Here is a 21288-nt window from a genome sequence, read left to right as displayed (position 1 = left end):
ATTGTTCACCATTTATTTGACTCAGGGTTAAATTTAAGATTGGCTAAAATATCCTGAAGCCTCTTTTACTCTTTTGTTTTCTTGATATTTATTTGTTGAAGAACCAAAGTTTCTTGGCTTAAAAAGTTTTCCATAGTCTGGATTTTGCTGTTTCTACTTCTCAGTCCATTTTTCTCTCTACTGTTAACCTTTTCCCCTGCTTTTTTCACTGAAAGATAATGTAAAATTCATTTGTCAGTGTTTAGTATCTGTTTACTAAGCATCTACATCATGTCAACTCTAGATTATGATGGTTAGCTAGGTAGATGCTACCTTACCTCAAGAAATTTATACTCTAGAAGACAGATGAACAATTTCCACAATGTGTATAAAATACTATGAGAGAAAAAGTACAGAGTGCCACAGGAAAATATTTTAGAAGCACTTAAAACTAGTTTTATAGTGAGGTGAGGTTTGTCTTAGAGAAAGTTACAAATTAATTTATACTGATATCTCAAAGGTGATTTGACAAATTAGAATCAGGAATCTAGGCAAGTAATGATGGTGACCTGGGGGTTAGGGAAGAATTGATAATGTGTGAGTCATTTAGTCAGCTTCAGCTCAGGATCTAAGACTGTTTAGGAAATTATATCCACAAGTTTTAGTGCTGGATGTGCAGATTTGAGGTATAAGGAGTCAAGAATGATTCCCAAGTTCTGTCATAGAAGGATGGCAATGAGATTGAGTGATAATATTAAATGAGCAGCAGGATTGTATGGGAAAATATATTAATTTTGAAAATGTTAAGTTTAAGGTTAAATTTAAAGTGTTTAGTCTGAAATATTGAAGCCAAAATGTCAAGTAGTCTATTGGATATTTAGGTTTAGAATTGGAAGGGAAGGTAAAGGATGTGATAATGAAAAAAAGATGTTTGCATCCACTGTACTTATAGAGTGAAAAGATGAAAACCTAATCTGACATCTCAAATCAAAGCAATGGAATAATATTATCCAAAAAAAGAGGAAATGGTTAACATTATACACTGTTGATGATAAAAAAATCCCCATTGGGTTTCACAAAAATTAGTTCAGTATTGATCTTGGCAAGAGGAATTTCATTAACTTCCTTCTCTACCATATCATACTGAAGTGAGTTCAAATGAAAGATTAAAAAGTAGGGGGCCTCCCTGGTGGCACAGAGGTTAAAGACAGCACTGTTAAGCTATTGCCAGCCACTGTAGCACAAGTTCGATCCCTGGCCAGGGAGGTGACCCACATGGCGCAGTAGACCTCTCTTGTCTCACCTGCTGCTTCCCTCAGCAATGTATTTCAGTAGATCTGCCTGTTCTGTTTCCCACTCTGTCTCTGGTGAATCCTCTCATACCCCACTCCTCTGGCCTATACCCCAGTTCTTGTATGCATAAATAAATAAATCTTTAAAAAAAAAAAAAAGGTTAAAAAGTTGAAGAGTTAAGCTAATTCAAAAGGCCTACGTATGAATTGTCCAAGAGAAAAAACAGCCATCAACTGATTCAGAATGCAGATTTGAGTGAAAATTTGGAAGTCATTTCTGTTTTTTAAGATAGAAGAGATGAGCATGTTTGAATAATCATGAGGCACTAGTAGAGAAAAAGGTTGTAAAGAACCCAAGGAAAAAAGAGTTGGAGAGGGGAAGGACTCAGAGCACTCATGCAAGGATGGGCCTAAGAAGAGTGGGTGCCTTGATACAAGAACAGAAGAGGTAGATGGGCCCTCCCTGGTGGCGCAAGGGATAAAGATGCAGCACTATGAAGCTATCTGCAGCCAGTGCAGCACAAGTTCGATCCCCAGCCAGGGAGCTAACACATGTGGCACAGCAGACATCTCCTGTCTCGCCTGCTGCTCCCTTCAGCAGTGTATTTCAGTCAGTCCACTTGTTCTGTTCCCTACTCTGTCTCTGGTGTATCTTCTTACCCACCACACCTCTGGCCTGTACCCCTGTTCTTAAGAAAAAAAAATTTTAAGAAAAGAAGAGGGAGATGAAAATGGACCCAGATTTAGTAGCAAGAAGTTGAGGGAGTTTCTTCTATTTCTCTGCAAATTAGTATATAAAATTGTAGTAAAAGGAAGAAGAACCATAGTTTTGTACAAAACAAGGCTTATCAACTTAATTCCTACTCTGAGTAAAGAAAGGAAAGCTGATTAAGGAATTGCAAGGATTACAGGTGTGTTCTTAAGGGTCCAGGTATACTGGGGAACATAAATGGCCGAAGTTCATAAATGTTTGGCAGTCTGAAGAGTTTTGTGATTTTTTTTTCACATGCTCAAATTTCTCATATACTGCTTTAGCAGTTTATAACAGGATGCAGGGAAGACAAACACTGGATTCATCTAGAGTTGTCGTATTTCCAGGAGTTTGGCATGGAATAACTGTGGGCAAAGCTATTGAAAGCTAAAAAAAGAATTATGGAAGTGATAAATCACAGAAATCCAAGCTGGAGTATGTAGAGAGATCCGTCCATTGGATATTCCAGTCATTTCAAAAAGTTTTCTTGGGAAAGACTAAAGAAGATTGATAGAAGAACAGGATATAGGAGTTACAACAGAAGTGGTACATTTTGAGGTAATTGATATAGTCTGTTATATGACTATGGATATCAACGGCTTAAATACAGATCATATCAGAGAACTGAGGGGCCAAGACTTTGAATGGATCATGTGCATGAATGTTGAAGTTACCCAAAATGCTGGCAGTAATTAAAATGGAAGGAGATTACTGACCCTTGCAACATAATACTTAATGATTGAGGACAGAGATTAAGAAATTAGTAGATGATAACACTGGAGAAGGGAAGGGTAGTTATAACACAAAGAGATTTGGATCTATTGAAGGTGGAGAAATAATGGTTTCAAGGTGGTATTGAAGAAGTGAGGAAAACATAGACTTATACTATGTCCTGACTGAAGTATAAGGGCTGTAGGAGAGAGGGCTTCAGGGCAAAGTGGTATCTTATGAGAACTAAGTTTCAGTTAAATCCAGGATTAAAAGGATCATTAATTTAAAAGTTGAGGGTGTATTAGGAAGCAAACAACAGGGAGAAGAAAAAATATAAATAACCAAGCAAGCCCACAGAAGGAGGACACACCACAAAAAGAAATACAGTCACCAGAGCTCAACAATGACATGGAAGAACGTTCCAGCCTATCAGATAGAGAATTAATGATCATTATGATTAAAAAGCAGAAAGAAAACGAAAAGGAAAAAAATTATTTGAGACAAATAATCACTGAACTGAAGAATGAAATTGAGACCTTAGGAAAGGAAAGGAAAGAAACGCAGGAAATTAAAAGATTATTAGAGGAGATAAAGAACTCTGGGAAAAGCAATGAAAACAGAATTGATGAAATGGAAGAAAAGATCAGTACTATCGAAGATACAGAAATAAAAAGAGCCAAAAGAGAAAAGGAGAGAGAAGTGCAAATGAAGCAGTACGAGGATACTCTTAGACAATTATCAGACTCCATGAAGAGAAGAAATATAAGAGCTATAGGCATTCCAGAAGATAAGGGGAGAGACAAAGGAACTGAGAAATTATTCAAGGAGATAATTGAAGAAAACTTCCCAAGCATGAAAAAGGAGACGAATATAGACATACAAGAAGCGAGAAGAACTCCCAGTTACCACAATGAAAAGAAAACTACAGCAAGACACCGAATAGTAAAGCTTGCAAGAGTCCAAGACAGGGAAAATATAATGAAACTGGCAAGGAGGAAGAAACAGATAACTTATAAGGGAAAACCAGTCAGGTTAACTTCAGACTTCTCCGAAGAAACATTACAGGCAAGAAGAGAATGGAGTAACATATTCAGCAAACTTCAATACAGCAAATGCCAACCAAGAATACTTTACCTTACAAAGCTCTCCTTCCTCTATGAAGAAAAAATATGGACCTTCTCAAACAAACACAAACTCCAGAAATTCATTGCAACCAAACCCCCACTCCAAAAATTTCTGCAAGAAGTTCCTAAAGCCAAAACCAACAGAGGAATGAACAAGAACAGAATAAAGCAAAGAATAAAATCACAGAAAAGACAAACAAAATGGCAAACACAGATGCCAACATATCAATATTAACTCTAAATGTAAATGGATTAAACTCATCAATACAAAGACACAGAGCAGCAGGCTGAATTAAAAAACAAAATCCAACCTTTTGCTGTCTCCAGGAAACACATTTAACCACAAAAGATAAACATGGAGGGCCTCTCCTGGTGGCACAGGCAGTTGAGCGCAGCCCTATGAAGCTGTCCACAGCCTCTGCAGTGCCGGTTCGATCCCGGCCGGCCGGCGAGGGTCATACATGACCTAGCAGACCTCTCCTGTCTCGCCCGCTGCTCCCCTCAGCAGTGTATTTCATCGGTCTGCCTGTTCTGTTCCTCACTCTGTCTCTGATGAATCCTCTCACCCTCCCACGCACCTGGCCTGTACCTGGTTCTTGTATAAATAAATAAATAAATCTTTTTTAAAAAATGATAAACATAGACTGAAAGTAAAAGCTTTGAAAACAATCTGACAAGCAAATGAACCAAAAAAGAAGGCAGGAACAGCCATACTTATATCAGATGAAATAGACTTCAAATTTAAAAAGGTAAAAAGAGACATAGACGATGCTACATTATGATCAAGGGAACAATAAATCAGGAAGATGTAACACTCATCAACATATACTCACAAATGAAGGGGCACCAAAATATATTAGACAATTATTATCAGCTATGAAAAGCAAACATTAAAGAAAATGCATATATAGTAGAAGACTTCAACACCCCACTCTCACCAGTGAACAAATCAACAAGACAAAAAATAAACAAAGACACTAGAGCCCTAAATAAACACGTAGAACTCATGGGCACATAAATAAACACGTAGAACTCATGGGCACAGCACGCAAAAAAATCCTAGTATTCATTTTTTTCAGGTACGCCTGGATCATTCTCCAGAATCGATCACATACTGGGCCAAAGACAAACATCAACAGATACATGAAGATCAAAATCATTCCAACTATCTTCTCTGATCATAGAGGCATCAAGCTAGAAATAAATTGTGAAAAGAAAACAAGGAACCCTCCCACTTCATGGAAGTTGAAATCCACACTACTGGAAGACCACCAGACTAATGAGGAGATCAAAGAAGATTAAAAAGTACTTTGAGTTGAAAGACAAGGAGGACACCACTTTCCAGAATGTATGGGATGCAGCAATAGCAGTAATAAGAGCAAAATACATAGCAATACAAGCTCACATCAACAAACAAGAAAGAACTCAAAGAAATAACTTAATCTCATACCTCAAAGAGCTAGAAAAAGAACAACAAAAAAAAACCCTAAAGCTAGTAGAAGAAAGGAAATAATAAAAATCAAAGCAGAAATAAACGAATTGGAAATTTAAAAAAACAATCCAAAAGATCAAACCAAAAGTTGGTTCTTTGAAAAAATAAACAAAAGTCAGGCTCACAAAGAAAAACCAGGAGAAAACACATATAAGTAGGATTATAAATGAAAGAGGAGAAATCACAACAGACTCAGTAGAAATCAAAAGAATAATCAGAGGTTACTATGAACACTTATATGCAAACAAATTCAACAACCTAGACGAGATGGACAAATTCCTAGAACGATATAATCATCCAAACCTGGACAAAGAAGAAATAGAACAACTAAGCAGACCAATTATAAGCAGCAAAATTGAGGCAGTAATGAAAGCACTCCCCAAAAACAAAAGGCCAGGCTCAGAAGGCTTCACAAATGAATTCTACCAAAGTTCAGCGGTGAATTAGTGCCCATCCTACACAAACTCTCTCAAAAAATTGAAAAGGAAGGAATGCTACCATATACGTTCTACGAAGCCAACATTACACTAATATCAAAACCAAACAAAACAAAGACAGCACAAAAAAAAGAAAATTATAGGCCAATCTCCCTAATGAACACTGATGCAAAAATTCTCAACAAAATCCTCGCCAACAGAATCCAACAGTGCGTCAGGGGATAGTACACCATGATCAAGTGGGATTCATCCCAGGGGCACAAGGATGGTTCAACATATGAAAATCGATCTGTGTAATCCAACACATCAACAAAAAGAAAAAAAATAAAACCATATGATCGTGTCGATCATATCAATAGATGCTGAGAAAGCATTCGACAAAGTTCAACACTCACTTCTGATGAAGGCCCTTGAAATTCTCGGGATAGAAGGAACATACCTTAACATGATAAAAGCCATATATGACAAACCCACTGCCAGCATTATTCTCAATGGCGAAAAGCTGAAGGCCTTTCCTTTAAGATCAGGAACAGGACAAGGATGTCCTCTCTCGCCACTGCTCTTCAATATAATAATGGAGGTCCTAGCCAGGGCAATAAGACAAGAGAAAGACATACAAGGAATCCAAAGAAGATGTAAAACTATCACTATTTGCAGACGATATGATCATATACATAGAGAACCCTAAAAACGCCACAGAAAAACTACCCAAAATAATCAACCAGTTCAGTAAAATAGCAGGATATAAAATCAACACGCAAAAATCAGTAGCCTTCCTATACACAATCAATCTGAAGAAGAAGAAATCAAGAAAACCATTCCATTTATAATTGAAACCAATTATAAATTCCATTTATAATTGAAACCAATTATAAATTCCATTTATAATTGAAACCAAAAAAATCAAATACTTGGGAATAAACCTAACAAAAGAGGTGAAAGACCTATTCAAAGAAAATTATAAAACACTGTTCAAAGAAATTGAAGAAGACACAAAGAAATGGAAAGACATCCTCTGCTCATGGATTGGAAGAATAACATTATTAAAATGGCCATCCTCCCAAAAACAATATACAGATTCAATGCTATTCCAATAAAAATTTGAATGACATTCTTCAAAGAAATAGAACAAATACTGATGAAATTTATATGGAACCACAAAAAAAACACAAATCGCCAAAGCCCACTGATGAAAACAAAGGAGAAAGAAGGTATCACACTTCCAAACTTCAAGCTGTACTACAAAGCCATAATAATTAAAACAGTTTGGTATTGGAACAAAAACAGACACACAGACCAATGGAACCGAATAGAGAGCCCAGAAATAAAGCCACACCTATTAGAACAACTAATCTTTGACAAAGGAGCAAAGAATATGCAATAGAACACGGACAGTTTGTTAAATAAATGGTGCTGGGAAAACTGGACCTCCACATGCAAGAAAATGAAACTAAACCACCACCTCTCACCGTGCACAAAAATCAATTCAAAATGGATAAAAGAACTGGACATAAGACCTGAAACCATAAAATACGTAGAAGAAAATATAGGTAAAACACTACAAGACATATATCACAATACATCTTTAAAGACTCATCACCCAGAGTAGTGATAGTGAAGGCAAAGATAACCACCTGGGATTACATCAAACTGAAAAGCTTCTGTACAGCCAAAGAGACATTAACCAAAACAGAGAGACACCCCACTGATTGGGAAAAAAATCTTTGCACTCCATTCAACTGATAAGGGACTGATCACAAAGATATACAAAGAACTCACACGACTCAACAAAAACAAAATAAATGACCCAGTCAAGAAATAGGCAGAAGAACTCAAAAGACATTTCTCCAAAGAGGAAATGCAAATGGCCAGCATATGAAAAAATGTTCAGTGTCTCTTATAATCAGGGAAATGCAAATCAAAACCGCACTGAGATACCACCTACACCATTAAGAATGGCACATATCAAAAAAACAAGCAACAGCAAATGTTGGCGAGGATGTGGTGAAAAAGAAACTCTCCTGCATTGCTGGTGGGAGTGCAAACTGCTGCAACCACTATGGAAAGCTGTCTGGAGGGTCCTCAATCTACTAGAAATGGAGATACCATATGATCCTGCAATTCTACTACTAGGGATCTACCCAAAGGACAAAAAAACAGTGATACAAAAGAGCACCTGTACACCTATGTTTATTGCAGCACTATTTATAGGTAAAACCTATTTATAGGTAAAACTTGGAAACAACCCAAATGCCCAAAAATAGATGACTGGATCAAGAAGATGTGGCATATATGCACAATGGAATATTATTCCGCAATCAAAAAATATAAACTCATGCCATTTGCAGCAACGTGGTTGGAGCTAGAAGGAATTATGCTCAGTGAAATAAGCCAGAAGGAGAAAGAAAAATATGGGGTGGTTTCACTTGTAACAGGAATATAGAGGAATCAAATAAAAATCAGTTTAAAAAATAATAATAATAATAACAATAACAGTACAAAACAGAACAAAGCAAAAACAAACAATTATAAATCAGAGACATACTTCGGGGAGGAGGAGGAGGGAGAGGGGTGAGAGGGAGGAGAGAGGAGCACAGGGGACTGTGGTGATAGTGCACGGTTGCCTTGGGGAAGGAAATTCTATGGGGATTTGATCTGAGGGGGTGGGGGAAAGCAACTATTGGTTAATAAAAAAGAAAAAGAAAAAAATAAAAATAAAAGTTGAGGGTTTGTGTTATTTATGAAGAATGGAACCTGGATTCTGTAAGGAAGGTTAGATAGGAAGGAGAACAGTGGAACACAGGATCTCACACATCTTAGGACCAATAGTCAGGAATGATATACAAAGTACTTAAGTCTTTGGACAATGAGCATGGCCAGTTCAAGATTATGTGCTTGAGAGTTAATCACACTCAAGTTTCTTCACAGTTTATTAATGAGGAAAATGCTGCTCAGAAAGTTATTTCTTGTGAGTAGAGAGATTATATTGCTCTGAAAGATGTAGATTTAGGGCTAGCCATAAAGATTCTCAAGACCCAAGTTCTGTGCATACTGGGAATATGGATATGTGAATGGTTCTCTTTTGATCTACAGTAAATGCATCTAGATTCTAGCTAGATAGATTGGGAGAGGGAAGTGATGTCCCAAAATCAAGGAGTCCTAGGAAGATACTAAGTCTGAAACTTAAAGATCTGGTGTCTACATTGAAATGAGTGTTGTGTGGAATTAAGTTTTCCCTTATTTCATAACTTAACCCCTTTTTTCTTTTCTTTTTCCCCGAACAGTGTTAGTTATCTATTTCTGCTTAGTAAATTCAGCAGCTTTAAACAAAACATTTATTGTTTCTGTAGGTCAGGAATTCAGATGCTTAGCTGAGCGCCTCTGGTTCAGGGTCATTCATAATCAAGGTGTTGGCTGGATGTAGTCATCTGAAGCTTAGCTAGGGGTAGACTGTTTATAAACTCACTCATACAGTTATTGGCAGGCCTCTTGTCCTCACTAAATCTTCCCAGAGATATCAGTCCATTTGGGTCTCTAAAAGTTGTTAGCATAGTAGCTGGCTTCCCTCAGAGAACAAGTGAGGTACCCTAGATAGAAGCCACAGTCTTTGCAACCTTATCTTAGAAATGACTTTTCATTGCCTCTCTTGCATTCTCATCACTAAGAATCAGTCACTAGATGTAATCTTTAAAGAGATTACATAAAGGCGTGATTACTAGGTAGCAAGGATCATTAGGAGTTGTCTTAGAATCACACAGTATAAGATAGTATGTTTTCTTCACAATAAGGAGCAGCCCCCTTCCACTGTAGAACAAGAAAATCTCCTTGACTGAATTTACAAAAAAAGTGCCCTGAGTCTTTACCCAGAGTCTTGGTCTCTCAAATCCATTCTCTGTTGCAACTAGAAGAACCCCTTTTTTTTCCAAATTTATTTGTCATTGTCTCTCCCTATCCCCTTTCCTTATATGTATTCTGTCAATTATCACTATACGTTTACATGTTGAGCTTCCCATAGATAAGGCAGCAAGGGTGAGATGTCTTATACAGTTATATTCCTGGTGATTACCTGGAAAGTAGCAGAAGTTGAGTAAATATGTGTTGTTTGGTTGCATGTAAACTGCAAGACTATTCAAGAAGTGCCCAGTAGCAGTGAAAGGACTTATGCATTATAAGTTTCTCTGCAACCCCGTTTCCATGCCTTGAAGAGTGCTAACTTAGATGCTCTAACTAAGAAGCATCCCCAGAGGACTAATCAACATAAAGTATCCAAACCCATAAAAGCATTAGAGCCTGGAAAGATTGCTACTCTGGATCTCTATACTAGTGTTCTCAAATCAACCCTAGATTTTCCTATGTCACTGTAAGTGGGTATTTATGTTTTATATGGGAAAACATGAAAAAGACCTCAAGTTGAGACTTCTTAAAATCAATTTTATTGAAGAAATATTAACACAAAATAGACTGTACCCATTTTAAGTATGCAGGTGAAAGAGTTTTGACAATTGTAATTTTCTCTTAAAAACATTGCTATGAAGATGGCCTAAATCTGCTTTTGGGACTACTCAGTAAAATCTACCCTTAGCCTATATAGCATGACCTCTATGTAAGTTCTAGGCTGCCTGTTTTCAAAATGAGCTTTGAAGTACTACCTATTTGGGCCCCCCTTTTTTTTAAAAGATTTATTTATTTTATGCATACGAGAACTGGAGCACAGGCCAGAGGTATTGAGGGTGAGAGGATTTACCAGAGACAGACCGGGAAACAGATCAGGCAGATTGACTGAAATACACTGCTGAGGAGAGCAGTGGGTGAATCAAGAGAGGTTTGCTGCACCATGTGGGTAGCTCCCTGGCTGGCAGGGGGATTGAACTCATGCTGCAGTGGCTGCGGACAGCTTCATAGGTTGTGTCTTAACCCTCTGCGCCACCAGGGAGGCCCCCTATTTGGGCACTTTTTGTAGCAAATTCAGAAGTCTCCAATGAGCATTTAGTTATTACCTATTAGAAGCCTGACTAATGACTTGGGAATGCTTGTTAACCGTTTTGTGTGTTGTGTACCAGTGGCAGTTAGCAGATGAACAAACAGTTAAGGTTGCTGACTAATGGGAGAGTTTCTAACTTGACCAAGAGTGATGTTAATGCATGAAAGCAATTAGGAGGTCTTTTGATTCCAAATGTTAGGGTAATGGGGTGTATTGAAAACATGTACTCATTCAAACCTTTTGTGTCTCCTGAAGTAGAAGATACTAATGCACAATCCTCAAAAGTTAGTACTTCCATCAGTTTTCTCTTTGCCACTTCTCTGATTAAAGCATTTATATCAGAAAGAGAGCCATCAGTGGTTTCCACTGTCCAGATATTCTTATAGATTTTACTATTATCTCCTCACTCATTCATAATTCAACAAGTATTTGTTGACAGCTACTCTAAGCCTAAGACTACCCTTAGTACAGAGAATACAGCAGTAACAGTGAACAGAATAGTTTCTCAAAGAGCTTATATTCTATCATTTCCTCTTGAAAGGTTGAGAACTGCAACAGGGTACCTGCCAATAGTGTTTTCTGATTGAATGCTATGAATATTACAATCATTTTTTAAAAATCATTAATGAATGGCTTTAGCTGTGACCTGTATTTTGATAGAGCCCTGTTGTTTATCTATAGGTATGACATCCTATGTTTCTGATTGAGCATTCTTACTGGATGTCAGGGTATTCAAAGGTGAACTCAGTTCCTGCACTGAGACATCATCTCTTCGTGGGTCTCTGTATCCATTCATGAAACCTTCATCTATCCTTTCATCCAGTCCTAGCACCTCCAAGTTGTCTTTAACTACAAATCTCCCTTCATTTGCATACAATCAGCTAATAAGCCAGTTAATTTTTAGCCCTAAGTATACATCCCCATTTCCCTATTCTCACTTCTTTATTTGTACCTGCTCAGCTATTAAAAATACCCTCTTTTGGGGCCTCCCCTGGTGGCGCAATGGTTGAGCGCTGGGCTGTGGGGCTGCCCGCAGCCTCTGCAACACCAGCTCAATCCCCGGCCACCGGCGAGGATCCCACATGGCTCGCAGAACTCTCCTGCCGCGCCCGCTGCTCCTCTCAGCAGAATTGTGTTTCATTGGTCTGCCTATTCTGTTCCCCGCTCTGGCTCTGGTGAATTTTCTCACCCTCCCACGCTTCAGACTGTACCCAGTGCTCGTATAAATAAATAAATAAATCCTTACCCCCAAAAAAAAAAAAACTCACCACCATCCATTGGTCCTTTAAAAAAAAAAAAAATACCCTCTTCTGATTTCCCACCTATCATTTCTCCATGCTGTCCTCTTTATTCTTTTAGGAAATAATTCTGGTTGTACCATTCTCCTGCCTAAAGTTTAGTGGCTCCACAACATCTTTAAAATGACTCAAGATCCTTAATAATTTTACCCAACCTTTATCTGCAAGCAAACACCTTGTGTTCTCTGCACTCAAACTGAAAACCTTGTTCTCTATATTTATACCTTCACAGAGACTCTTCTATCAGTCTTCTACCTGAAAATTTAAGACCAACCTTAAAATGCTTCTTAATTTATGCAGTCCTTAGTGACTCCTCTGCCATACATAAACAGGTTGTTTCTTCCTATTTTCAGTCAATGTTTGATACATTCTACTACAGTGCTCATATCACATTGTAGGTATTTATTTTTTCACATCTTTCTCAGGTATAAGTTTCAAGCAGTCGTCTCTATACTGTGAACTCCTAGAGAACATGGACTGTGTCAGTTAGTTTTGTGGTAATTTTGAAGCTTTTAATCACTGAAACTTTTTATCAGTCAATTTATATTTAACTGAATGTGGTTTCACATCTTTTTTTTTTTTTTTTTTTTTTTTAAATATTAAATTTTATTTTTATATTCCCCCATACAATTGCAAACGCCCCATTCTGACCCCAATCCTTCCCCTCCCGCCACCCACCCCCCAAAAAGTGTCTCTGGTTCATAGTTTTTTGTTGATTTTGATTTTCACTTTCTTATATTCATTTTCCTGGTCCCTTATTTAAGTTTTCTAGATTCCTGCTATGAGTGAGACCATCCGGTATTTTTCTTTTTCTTTTTGGCTTATTTCGCTGAGCATGATCCCTTCCAGTGCCATCCATGTTGCTGCAAATTGCATGTGTTTATCTTTTTTGAATGCTGAGTAATATTCCATGGTATATATGTACCACATCTTCTTGATCCAGTCATCTATTTTTGGGCATTTGGGTTGTTTCCAAAGCTTAGCTATTGTAAACAGTGCTGCTATAAACATAGGAGTGCAGGTGCTCTTTGGAATTGATGTTTCTGTGTCCTTTGGGTAAATACCTAGGAGTGGAATTGCTGGATCATATGGAAGCTCTATGTTTAGTAGGTCCAGAAATCTCCACACAGCTCTCCATAGTGGTTGGACCAGTTTGCACTCCCACCAACAGTGCACAAGAGTTCCTTTTTCTCCACATCCTCGCCAACATTTGTTGTTGCTAGTTTTTTTAATATGTGCCATTCTCACTGGTGTGAGATGGTATCTCATGGTAGTTTTGATTTGCATTTCCCTGATTACAAGTGATGTTGAACATTTTTTCATATGTCTGTTGGCCATTTGCATTTCCTCTTCAGAGAAGTTTCTTTTTAGCTCTTGTGCCCATTTTTTGACTGGATTATTTTCTTTGTTGTTGCTGAGTCTCATCAGCTCTTTGCAGATTTTTGTGATCAGTCCTTTATCATTAGTGTTGGGTGCAAAAATGTTCTCCCAGTTGGTGGGGTTTCTCTTTGTTTTTGTTATTGTCTCTTTTGCTGTGCAGAAGCTCTTTAATTTGATGTAGTCCCAGCTGTTTATCTTTCTCTTCACTATCACTGCTTTGGGTGATGTGTCTGTAAAGATGTCTTTGATGTGCAAATCCCGTAGTGTTTCGCCTATATTTCCTTCTATGTATTTTATGGTTTCAGGTCTTATGTCTAGTTCTTTAATCCATTTTGAGTTGATTTTTGTGTGTGGTGTGAGGTAGTGGTCAAGCTTCATTCTTTTGCATGTAGCGACCCAGTTTTCCCAGCACCATTTATTGAACAAACTTTCTTTGCTCCAATGCATAGTCTTTGCTCCTTTGTCAAAGATTAGTTGACCATAAATCTGTGGGTTTATTTCTGGATTTTCTATTCGATTCCATTGGTCTGTATGTCTGTTCTTGTTCCAATACCATGCAGTTTTGATGATTATGGCTTTGTAGTATAGTTTGAAGTCTGGGAGTGTGATGCCTCCATTTCCTTCTTTTTTTTTCAGTAGAGCTTTGGCTATTCGGGGTTTTTGGTGATTCCATATGAATTTCATCAATAATTGTTCTATTTCTTTGAAGAATGCCATTGAGATTTTGATTGGAATAGCATTGAATCTGTATATTGCTTTTGGTAGGATGGCCATTTTAATAATGTTTATTCTTCCAATCCATGAGCAGGGGATGTCTTTCCATTTCTTTGTGTCTTCTTCTATTTCTTTTAACAGTGTTTTATAGTTTTCTTTGTATAGGTCCTTTACCTCTTTTGTTAGATTTATTCCCAAATATTTGATTTTTTTTGTTTCAATAATAAAAGGGGTGGTTTTTTTGATTTCTTCTTCTTCAGATATATTGTTTGTGTATAGGAAGGCTACTGACTTTTGCGTGTTGATTTTGTATCCTGCCACTTTACTGAATTGATTGATGAGTTGAATTAGTTTTTCTGTGGAGATTTTGGGGTTCTCTATGTATATTATCATATCATCTGCAAATAGTGATAGTTTGACTTCTTCTTTTCCTATTTGGATTCCTTGGATGTCTTTCTCTTGTCTTATTGCTCTGGCTAGGACTTCCAGTATTATATTGAAAAGCAGTGGTGAGAGTGGACATCCTTGTCTTGTTCCAGATCTTAATGGAATTGCTTTCAGCTTTTCACCATTGAGAATGATACTGGCTGTTGGCTTGTCATAGATGGCCTTTATGATGTTGAGGTATGTTCCTTGTATCCCAAGAATTTCAAGGGCTTTTATCATGAATGGGTGTTGCACTTTGTCGAAAGCTTTCTCAGCATCTATTGATATTATCATATGGTTTTTATATTTCTTTTTGTTGATGTGTTGAATAACGTTGATTGATTTTCGGATGTTAAACCATCCTTGTGCCCCTGGAATGAATCCAACTTGGTCGTGGTGAATTATCTTATGGATACATTGTTGGATTCTGATAGCTAAAATTTTATTGAGGATTTTTGCATCAGTGTTCATTAGGGAGATTGGCCTATAGTTTTCCTTTTTTGTGTTGTCCTTATTCGGTTTTGGTATTAGTGTAATATTGGCTTCATAGAACGTGTTTGGTATTGTCCCTTCCTTCTCAATTTTTTGGAAGAGTTTGTGAAGGATAGGCACTAATTCGTCTCTGAATGTTTGGTAGAATTCATTTGTAAATCCATCAGGTCCTGGGCTTTTGTTTTTGGGGAGGTTTTTAATTACCATTTCAATTTCGCTGCTTGTAATTGGTCTGTTTAGGTGTTCTATTTCTTCTTTATCTAGCTTTGGGTGATTGTAGAGTTGTAGGAATTTGTCCATCTCCTCTAGATTGTTGAACTTGTTTCCATATAACTGTTCATAGTAGTTACTGATTATTCTTTTGATTTCTGCTGTGTCCGTTGTGATTTCTCCTCTTTCATTTATGATTCTGTGTATTTGTGCTTTCTCCCTTTTTTCCTTTGTGAGCCTGGCTAGGGGTTTGTCTATTTTATTTATTTTTTCAAAGAACCAGCTCTTGGTTTCATTGATCTTTTGGATTGTTTTTTTAGTTTCAATTTCATTTATTTCTGCTTTGGTTTTTATTATTTCTTTTCTTCTACTGGTTCTGGGGTTTTTTTGTTGTTCTTTTTCTAGATCTTTGAGCTTCGAGATTAGGTTGTTTCTTTGAGTTCTTTCTTGTTTCTTGATGTGAGCTTCTATTGCTATATATTTTCCTCTTATTACTGCTTTTGCTGCATCCCATACATTTAGGATATTGGTGTCCTCCTTGTCATTCAATTCAAAGAATTTTTTAATTTCTTCTTTGATCTCCTCGTTAGTCCAGTGGTCTTCCAGTAGTGTGGCTTTTAATCTCCATGAGGTAGGATAGTTCCTTGCCTTCTTTTTATGATTTATTTCTAGTTTGATGCCTTCGTGGTCAGAAAAGATGGTTGGTATGATTTCAATCTTGGTGTATCTGTTGATGTTTGTCTTGTGCCCCAGTATGTGATCGATCCTGGAGAATGATCCGTGTGCGCTTGAGAAAAATGTGTACTCCGTTTTTTTTGGTTTAGTGTTCTATAGATGTCTGTTAAGCCCAAATGCTCTAGGTCCTTATTTAGAGCTTTAGTTTCTTTACTTATTTTTTGTCTTGTTGATCTATCCATTGTTGATAGTGGTGTGTTGAAGTCTCCCACTACATATGTGTTTTCTCTGATGTCTGTTTTCAGAGAGGACAACAGTTGTCTGATATATTTTGGTGCTCTTTCGTTTGGTGAGTATATGTTAATGAGTGTTATTTCTTCTTGAAGTATTGTCCCCTTAATCATAATGTAGTGACCATTGGGGTCTCTTTTTATTTTTTTGAGTTTGAAGTCTGTTTTATCTGATATAAGTATAGCTGTTCCTGCTTTCTTTTTTGGCCCATTTGCTTGTAGGATTGTTTTCCATCCTTTGACTTTGAGCCTATTTTTATCTTTTGTAGCTAAATGTGTTTCCTGGAGACAGCAAAAGGTTGGGTTTTGTTTCGTAATCCAGGCTGCAACTCTGTGTCTTTTTATTGAAGAGTTTAGTCCATTTACATTTAGAGTTAATATTGATATGTTAGCATCTGTATTTGCCATTATGTTTGTCTTTCCTTTGATTTTATTTATTTATTCTTTTAATAACTTTTTTTTTTTTTGGTCTTCTTTCGTTGTTATTCGTCCCTCTGAGGTTCTGGCTTTAGGATTCCTTGTAGTATTTTTTGGAGTGGGGGTTTAGTCGCAATGAAATTCCGGAGTTTCTCTTTGTCTGGGAAGGTCCATATTCTTTCTTCATGGAGGAAAGAGAGCTTTGCGGGATAGAGTATTCTTGGTTGGCATCTGTTTTCTTGGAGTCTGTTGACTATGTCCCTCCACTCTCTCCTTGCCCGTAGTGTTTCTTCAGAGAAGTCTGATGTCAGCCTGATTGGTTTTCCTTTGAATGTTATCTGTTTCTTCCCTCTTGTCAGCTTCATTATTTTTTCCTTGTCCTGGATTCTTGGGAGCTTTACTATTATGTGTCTTGCTGTGTTTTTCCTTTCGTCGTGGAAGTTTGGTGTTCTTCTTGCTTCTTGTATATCAATTTTCAGCTCCTTCTTCTCATTTGGGAAGTTCTCTTCAATTATATCCATGAATATTTTCTCTGTTCCTACATCTCTCTCCTCTCCTTCTGGAATTCCTATAACTCTTATATTTCCTTTCCTCATGGAGTCAGATAGTTCCCGAAGTCTTTCTTCATTCTTTTTCCTTCGTACTTCTCTTTCCTTTTCTGTTTTGGTTCTTTTTATTTCTGTGTCTTCAAGATTACTTATTCGTTCTTCCATTTCATCTATTCTGCTTTCATTGCTTTTCCCAGAGTTCTTTAGTTCCTCCATTAATTCTTTGATCTCCTGCATTTCTCTTACTTCCCTCCTTAGGGACTCAATTTCCTTCTTCTGATCTATCACTTTTTTAATCATGGCAATTTTAAATTCTCTTTCTGGAAGGCTCAGAAGTTCTTCCAAGTTGCTGTCGTTGCAATCTGGGGAGTGGTTTTCTTTTTGTGGTGTGCTTCTTTCCTGAGGAGTTTTTAGGTTGCGTGTGGTTCTTCTACTCCCTACTGTCTGTTTTCTAATTTGTCGTATGCGTTGGGACACTGTGTTGCTCGGACTGACTGACATCTTGGGTGAACTTCTCCGCTCCCCTCTGGCTCTTCCAGGAGCCATCTCTGTCTTCTGGGGGAGCTTTCTGCTGGTTTTAGGCAGTTTTTACTGAAGAAATGTCCCTGTTCTCAAATGGTGAAGCGGGATGCAGTCCCTGCGCCTCCGGTTTCAGGCACACTCTTCTGCGCACCCGGTCTGCCCCGGACGTGGGTGCCTGCTCCCTCTGTGGGCTCAGACTGCTGGTCGGAAGGGGCCTGGCGTGGAATAACTTCCCGGCTGGCCACTGGGTCCTCCAGGAACCTTCTGCCCTTTTCAAGCAGTCTTAAGAAATGTCCTGTTTTATAGGGTGTTAGTGACTTTTTTTTTCCTGGTCGCTAGGTAGCGCCAGAGATCTCTCCTATTGTCCTTGGGGGGCTGTTTTTCGCCTCCCCTCACCCCGTGGGACAGAGAACAGAGCGGGAATGGTAGGGTACACCTCAACAGCTTTGGGGTGCTGTGTCTGCCTTGTGCCCCACCGTCGTGGGGAACCCACGCCCCGAATTTTCGTGCCCCGGGTCTCAGTTCAAAGCACTCAGTTCCAGGACGCGGGCTGTAGCCCAGTTCAGTGGCGCGGGAATGGCGCCTTTTGCACAGCTCCCGTGCCTGGGCGCCTGGTTCCTGCTCACTCAGGGAGGGACCTTCACCTCAGTGAGGACCTCCGTGCGTCTCCCCGCAAGCCTAGGTCGCAGGCGCTGGGACCTGGGCAGCCGCGATCCAGGTCTGCACTTGCTTTTCAAGCTCCCCGAGCACGCCGCGTTTCCGCGCCAGCTTACCGGCAGCCCGGGCTGTGTGCACGTCTCCCGGGGTCTTTGTTCTTCTCTAATGGCGCCCGGAGCCGTTTGCTCACAGCCGCGGCGGATCCTGCAGGGTTCGCCTCAGCTCCAGTTCAAGGGGTGTGATGGCTGCAATAGTTCCTTTCCACTCCCAGTCCCGCTTGCTGCGTCGTTTGTTCTTGTGGGCCGTTTTGGTTTGTTGTTTCCTCCTCTCTGCCGGTAGGAGAGTGCCGCCTCTGTGGGCGGGGGAGGGGAGCAGGGTTCTGCGCTTCCCTCCCTTCTAGTCCTCTTTTATGGCCACTTTCTTCTTCGGGCAGTTCGCTGGCGTCACCCGTTTATCTTCCGTGTCCCACTTCTCACTGGGACCTGCTGCTTTTCCTCCCTATTAACTTTTTTTAATGGGAGATCTTACTCGCAGCGTCTCCTGCACGCCATGTTGCTCCGCCCCCCACATCTTTTGATTTCTGAGAAAATACTACTCTTAGAAAATTCCTTCAGTGTTTGTATACTTCCACTCTGTAGTTTAAGTTGTCTTTTCTAATCTAGCTTTTCTTCAATTTTCCTCTAAAACCTTAAGTTCATAGGTAAAAATACTCACTTTGAGCAGTAAAATGTTCACACTTTAGTGTGAATATGTAGCATATTTAGCAATTTACCCTAAAGACAATTTGTTTGGAGCATCTTACCATGAATATAGCTACACAGCTATTTATTTGTAATCTAAATTATGCTATCTATAATTTGCTTAACTTCTAGGGGTCAACTGCACGAATGGATCATGAAACTGCCAGTGTTTTGAGTTCTAGTAGCACACACTCTGCTCCTCGAAGGCTGACAAGTCACCTGGGAACCAAGGTAACAGAGAATTATAAACACTAGTCACTAGTGGTATTAATACTTTGCTAAAATATCCTTCATTCATCTTTTAAATTCAGCTACAGAATTCTAATCCCATCATCACACTCTCGTAAATAAATAACATGTTTTTTATATAAAGAAGCATAGACAAAGGGAAAATAAGGATTTTGAAAAGTACCCAATTAGCTAGTCTTTGATTCTTTTTCAACCTTGTAATCTTAAGTGCTGACCACACTTGCTGCTTCCCAAGCAAGTCTTGTGACTTTCTGCCTCCATGCCTTGCCTGTCATAGCACGCTTGACTTTCTGCGCCAGTGCAAATTGTCAGAAGCCCAGCCAAACTTCACAACTCTTTGCTGTCTTTATTTCTTCAGAAAGTATTTTCTAATGTCCAAGACTCTCACCTCCCAATGCAACTTCTGTATTTCCTTTAAGTCACTCCTGTCTACTTGAAGCTCTTGGAGTTTTTAGAATTGGGCTATTTTTTTATGTATTTTTTGCAGTGGATAAAATATTATTGAATGTTATCAGATGTTATCAGATATTTTAGGGCCTGAGATAATACGTTTTCAAAAACAGGATGATTATTTTACTGTTGTTTTAAAGACAAAGGCTTTATTATTGGCAGAGATGAAATTTTAATATTACTAAACAATATTTTCCGTGTAAATATTTCCATAACTGTTTTCATAACATATTCTGTATACTCTAATGATTCTTAGAAAAAGCACCACTAAAATACTGTTGATTCAAGAAATTAATTTTAGAGTAATCTGTGATATTGTTAATATGAGACTTAATCCTTTTCATGACTCACAATAATAGCTACTACTGAGGACCTCTGGTGTGCCAGTAACTGTGCTAGTTGTTTGTACATTATTTGGTCTCCTCAAAAAATCCTATGGCATGTTCTTATTGCTTTTTCTTAAAATAAGAAATTGAAGCAAAAAAAGGTTTACGCAGTGTAAGTAAATTGGAATTTGCCTCCAAGTTTTTCCAACATCAGTACATATTTTTATTCTAAAGTAAGTCTCTAATAGTTAACAGTAGTGCTCTGTAAAAACTGGCAGCTAAACTACTGTTTCCTTTTGAAGTACATGATAATATTAAAATCTCACTACATTCTGAATGCCAGATACGGTTCTTTACATGTATAATTTCATTGAATTTTCACAGAGAAAACCCTACTAGATAAATTCCTCCATTTTGTAACTGAGGAAGCTGGGGCTCAACTTGGCAGTGTCACACAGTTGGCTTTTAAGTAGGAAACCAGAATTTGAAAGCCCATGTATCCATAATTCTGAACTGCTAGCTGAAACTTTTTATCTAAGAGTATGTGTTTATTTACACATTTAGAGTATGGTTTCTTAACCTCAACATTATTAACTGAAGAGCAGTTCTTTTTTTATATTGTAGGATGTTTAGCAGTATCCCAAGTGTTTACATAATAGATTCTAGTAACACTTCCTCCCAACTGTATGTTGGGAGAGGGGTGGTGTAAAGATTGCCAGATTAAGAAGCACTGATTTATAGAGATGATAGCTTTGAAATGAAATATCACAGTTCTGCATAACTAGATACTGTTTCCTGGTCTAATCTGTTTCTAAGTAAATCCTTAGAATTTATTGTCAGAGAGTAACTGATGCTACCAGTTGCCTTAAAAAAAAAACAAAACTGAGTAAGAATGCTGATTTTTTTACTCCCTATTTTTATGACAAAATATGAGAGAAAGAGAAATCACATAATTTTAATAATATACTTATAATCTGATGAGGGTCGGTGATTGCTGAAAACTTAGTACTCATATAATAATAATTGCTGAAAAGGTTTTCTATTTCTTGACTATAGTTAATACATTATAAAAGTAAAATAAAATTTTAATTTTGTAAATAATTAAAATAAATATCATTTCCTAAGTG

At 38.0% G+C, this 21288-nt stretch overlaps 1 protein-coding gene across 11 annotated transcripts in view; it reads left to right on the top strand.

The window, feature by feature from the left end:
- The window catches only part of APC (APC regulator of WNT signaling pathway), a 182081-nt gene that overhangs the window by 132875 nt on the left and 27918 nt on the right, over nucleotides 1-21288 (top strand). For all 11 annotated transcript variants that reach the window (XM_054688099.1, XM_037529865.2, XM_054688100.1 and 8 more), the window contains one exon: nucleotides 19269-19367. In XM_054688099.1, the coding sequence (XP_054544074.1) occupies nucleotides 19269-19367 (99 nt within the window). The remainder of the gene's footprint in view (nucleotides 1-19268; nucleotides 19368-21288) is intronic.

Source organism: Talpa occidentalis, unplaced genomic scaffold (genome assembly GCF_014898055.3).
Source record: "Talpa occidentalis isolate TD23 unplaced genomic scaffold, MPIMG_talOcc4v2.1 talOcc4.6, whole genome shotgun sequence".
Lineage (NCBI taxonomy): Eukaryota > Metazoa > Chordata > Mammalia > Eulipotyphla > Talpidae > Talpa > Talpa occidentalis.
Note: the sequence above shows the minus strand (reverse complement) of the source record. Positions and strands in the feature narration are given on the sequence as shown.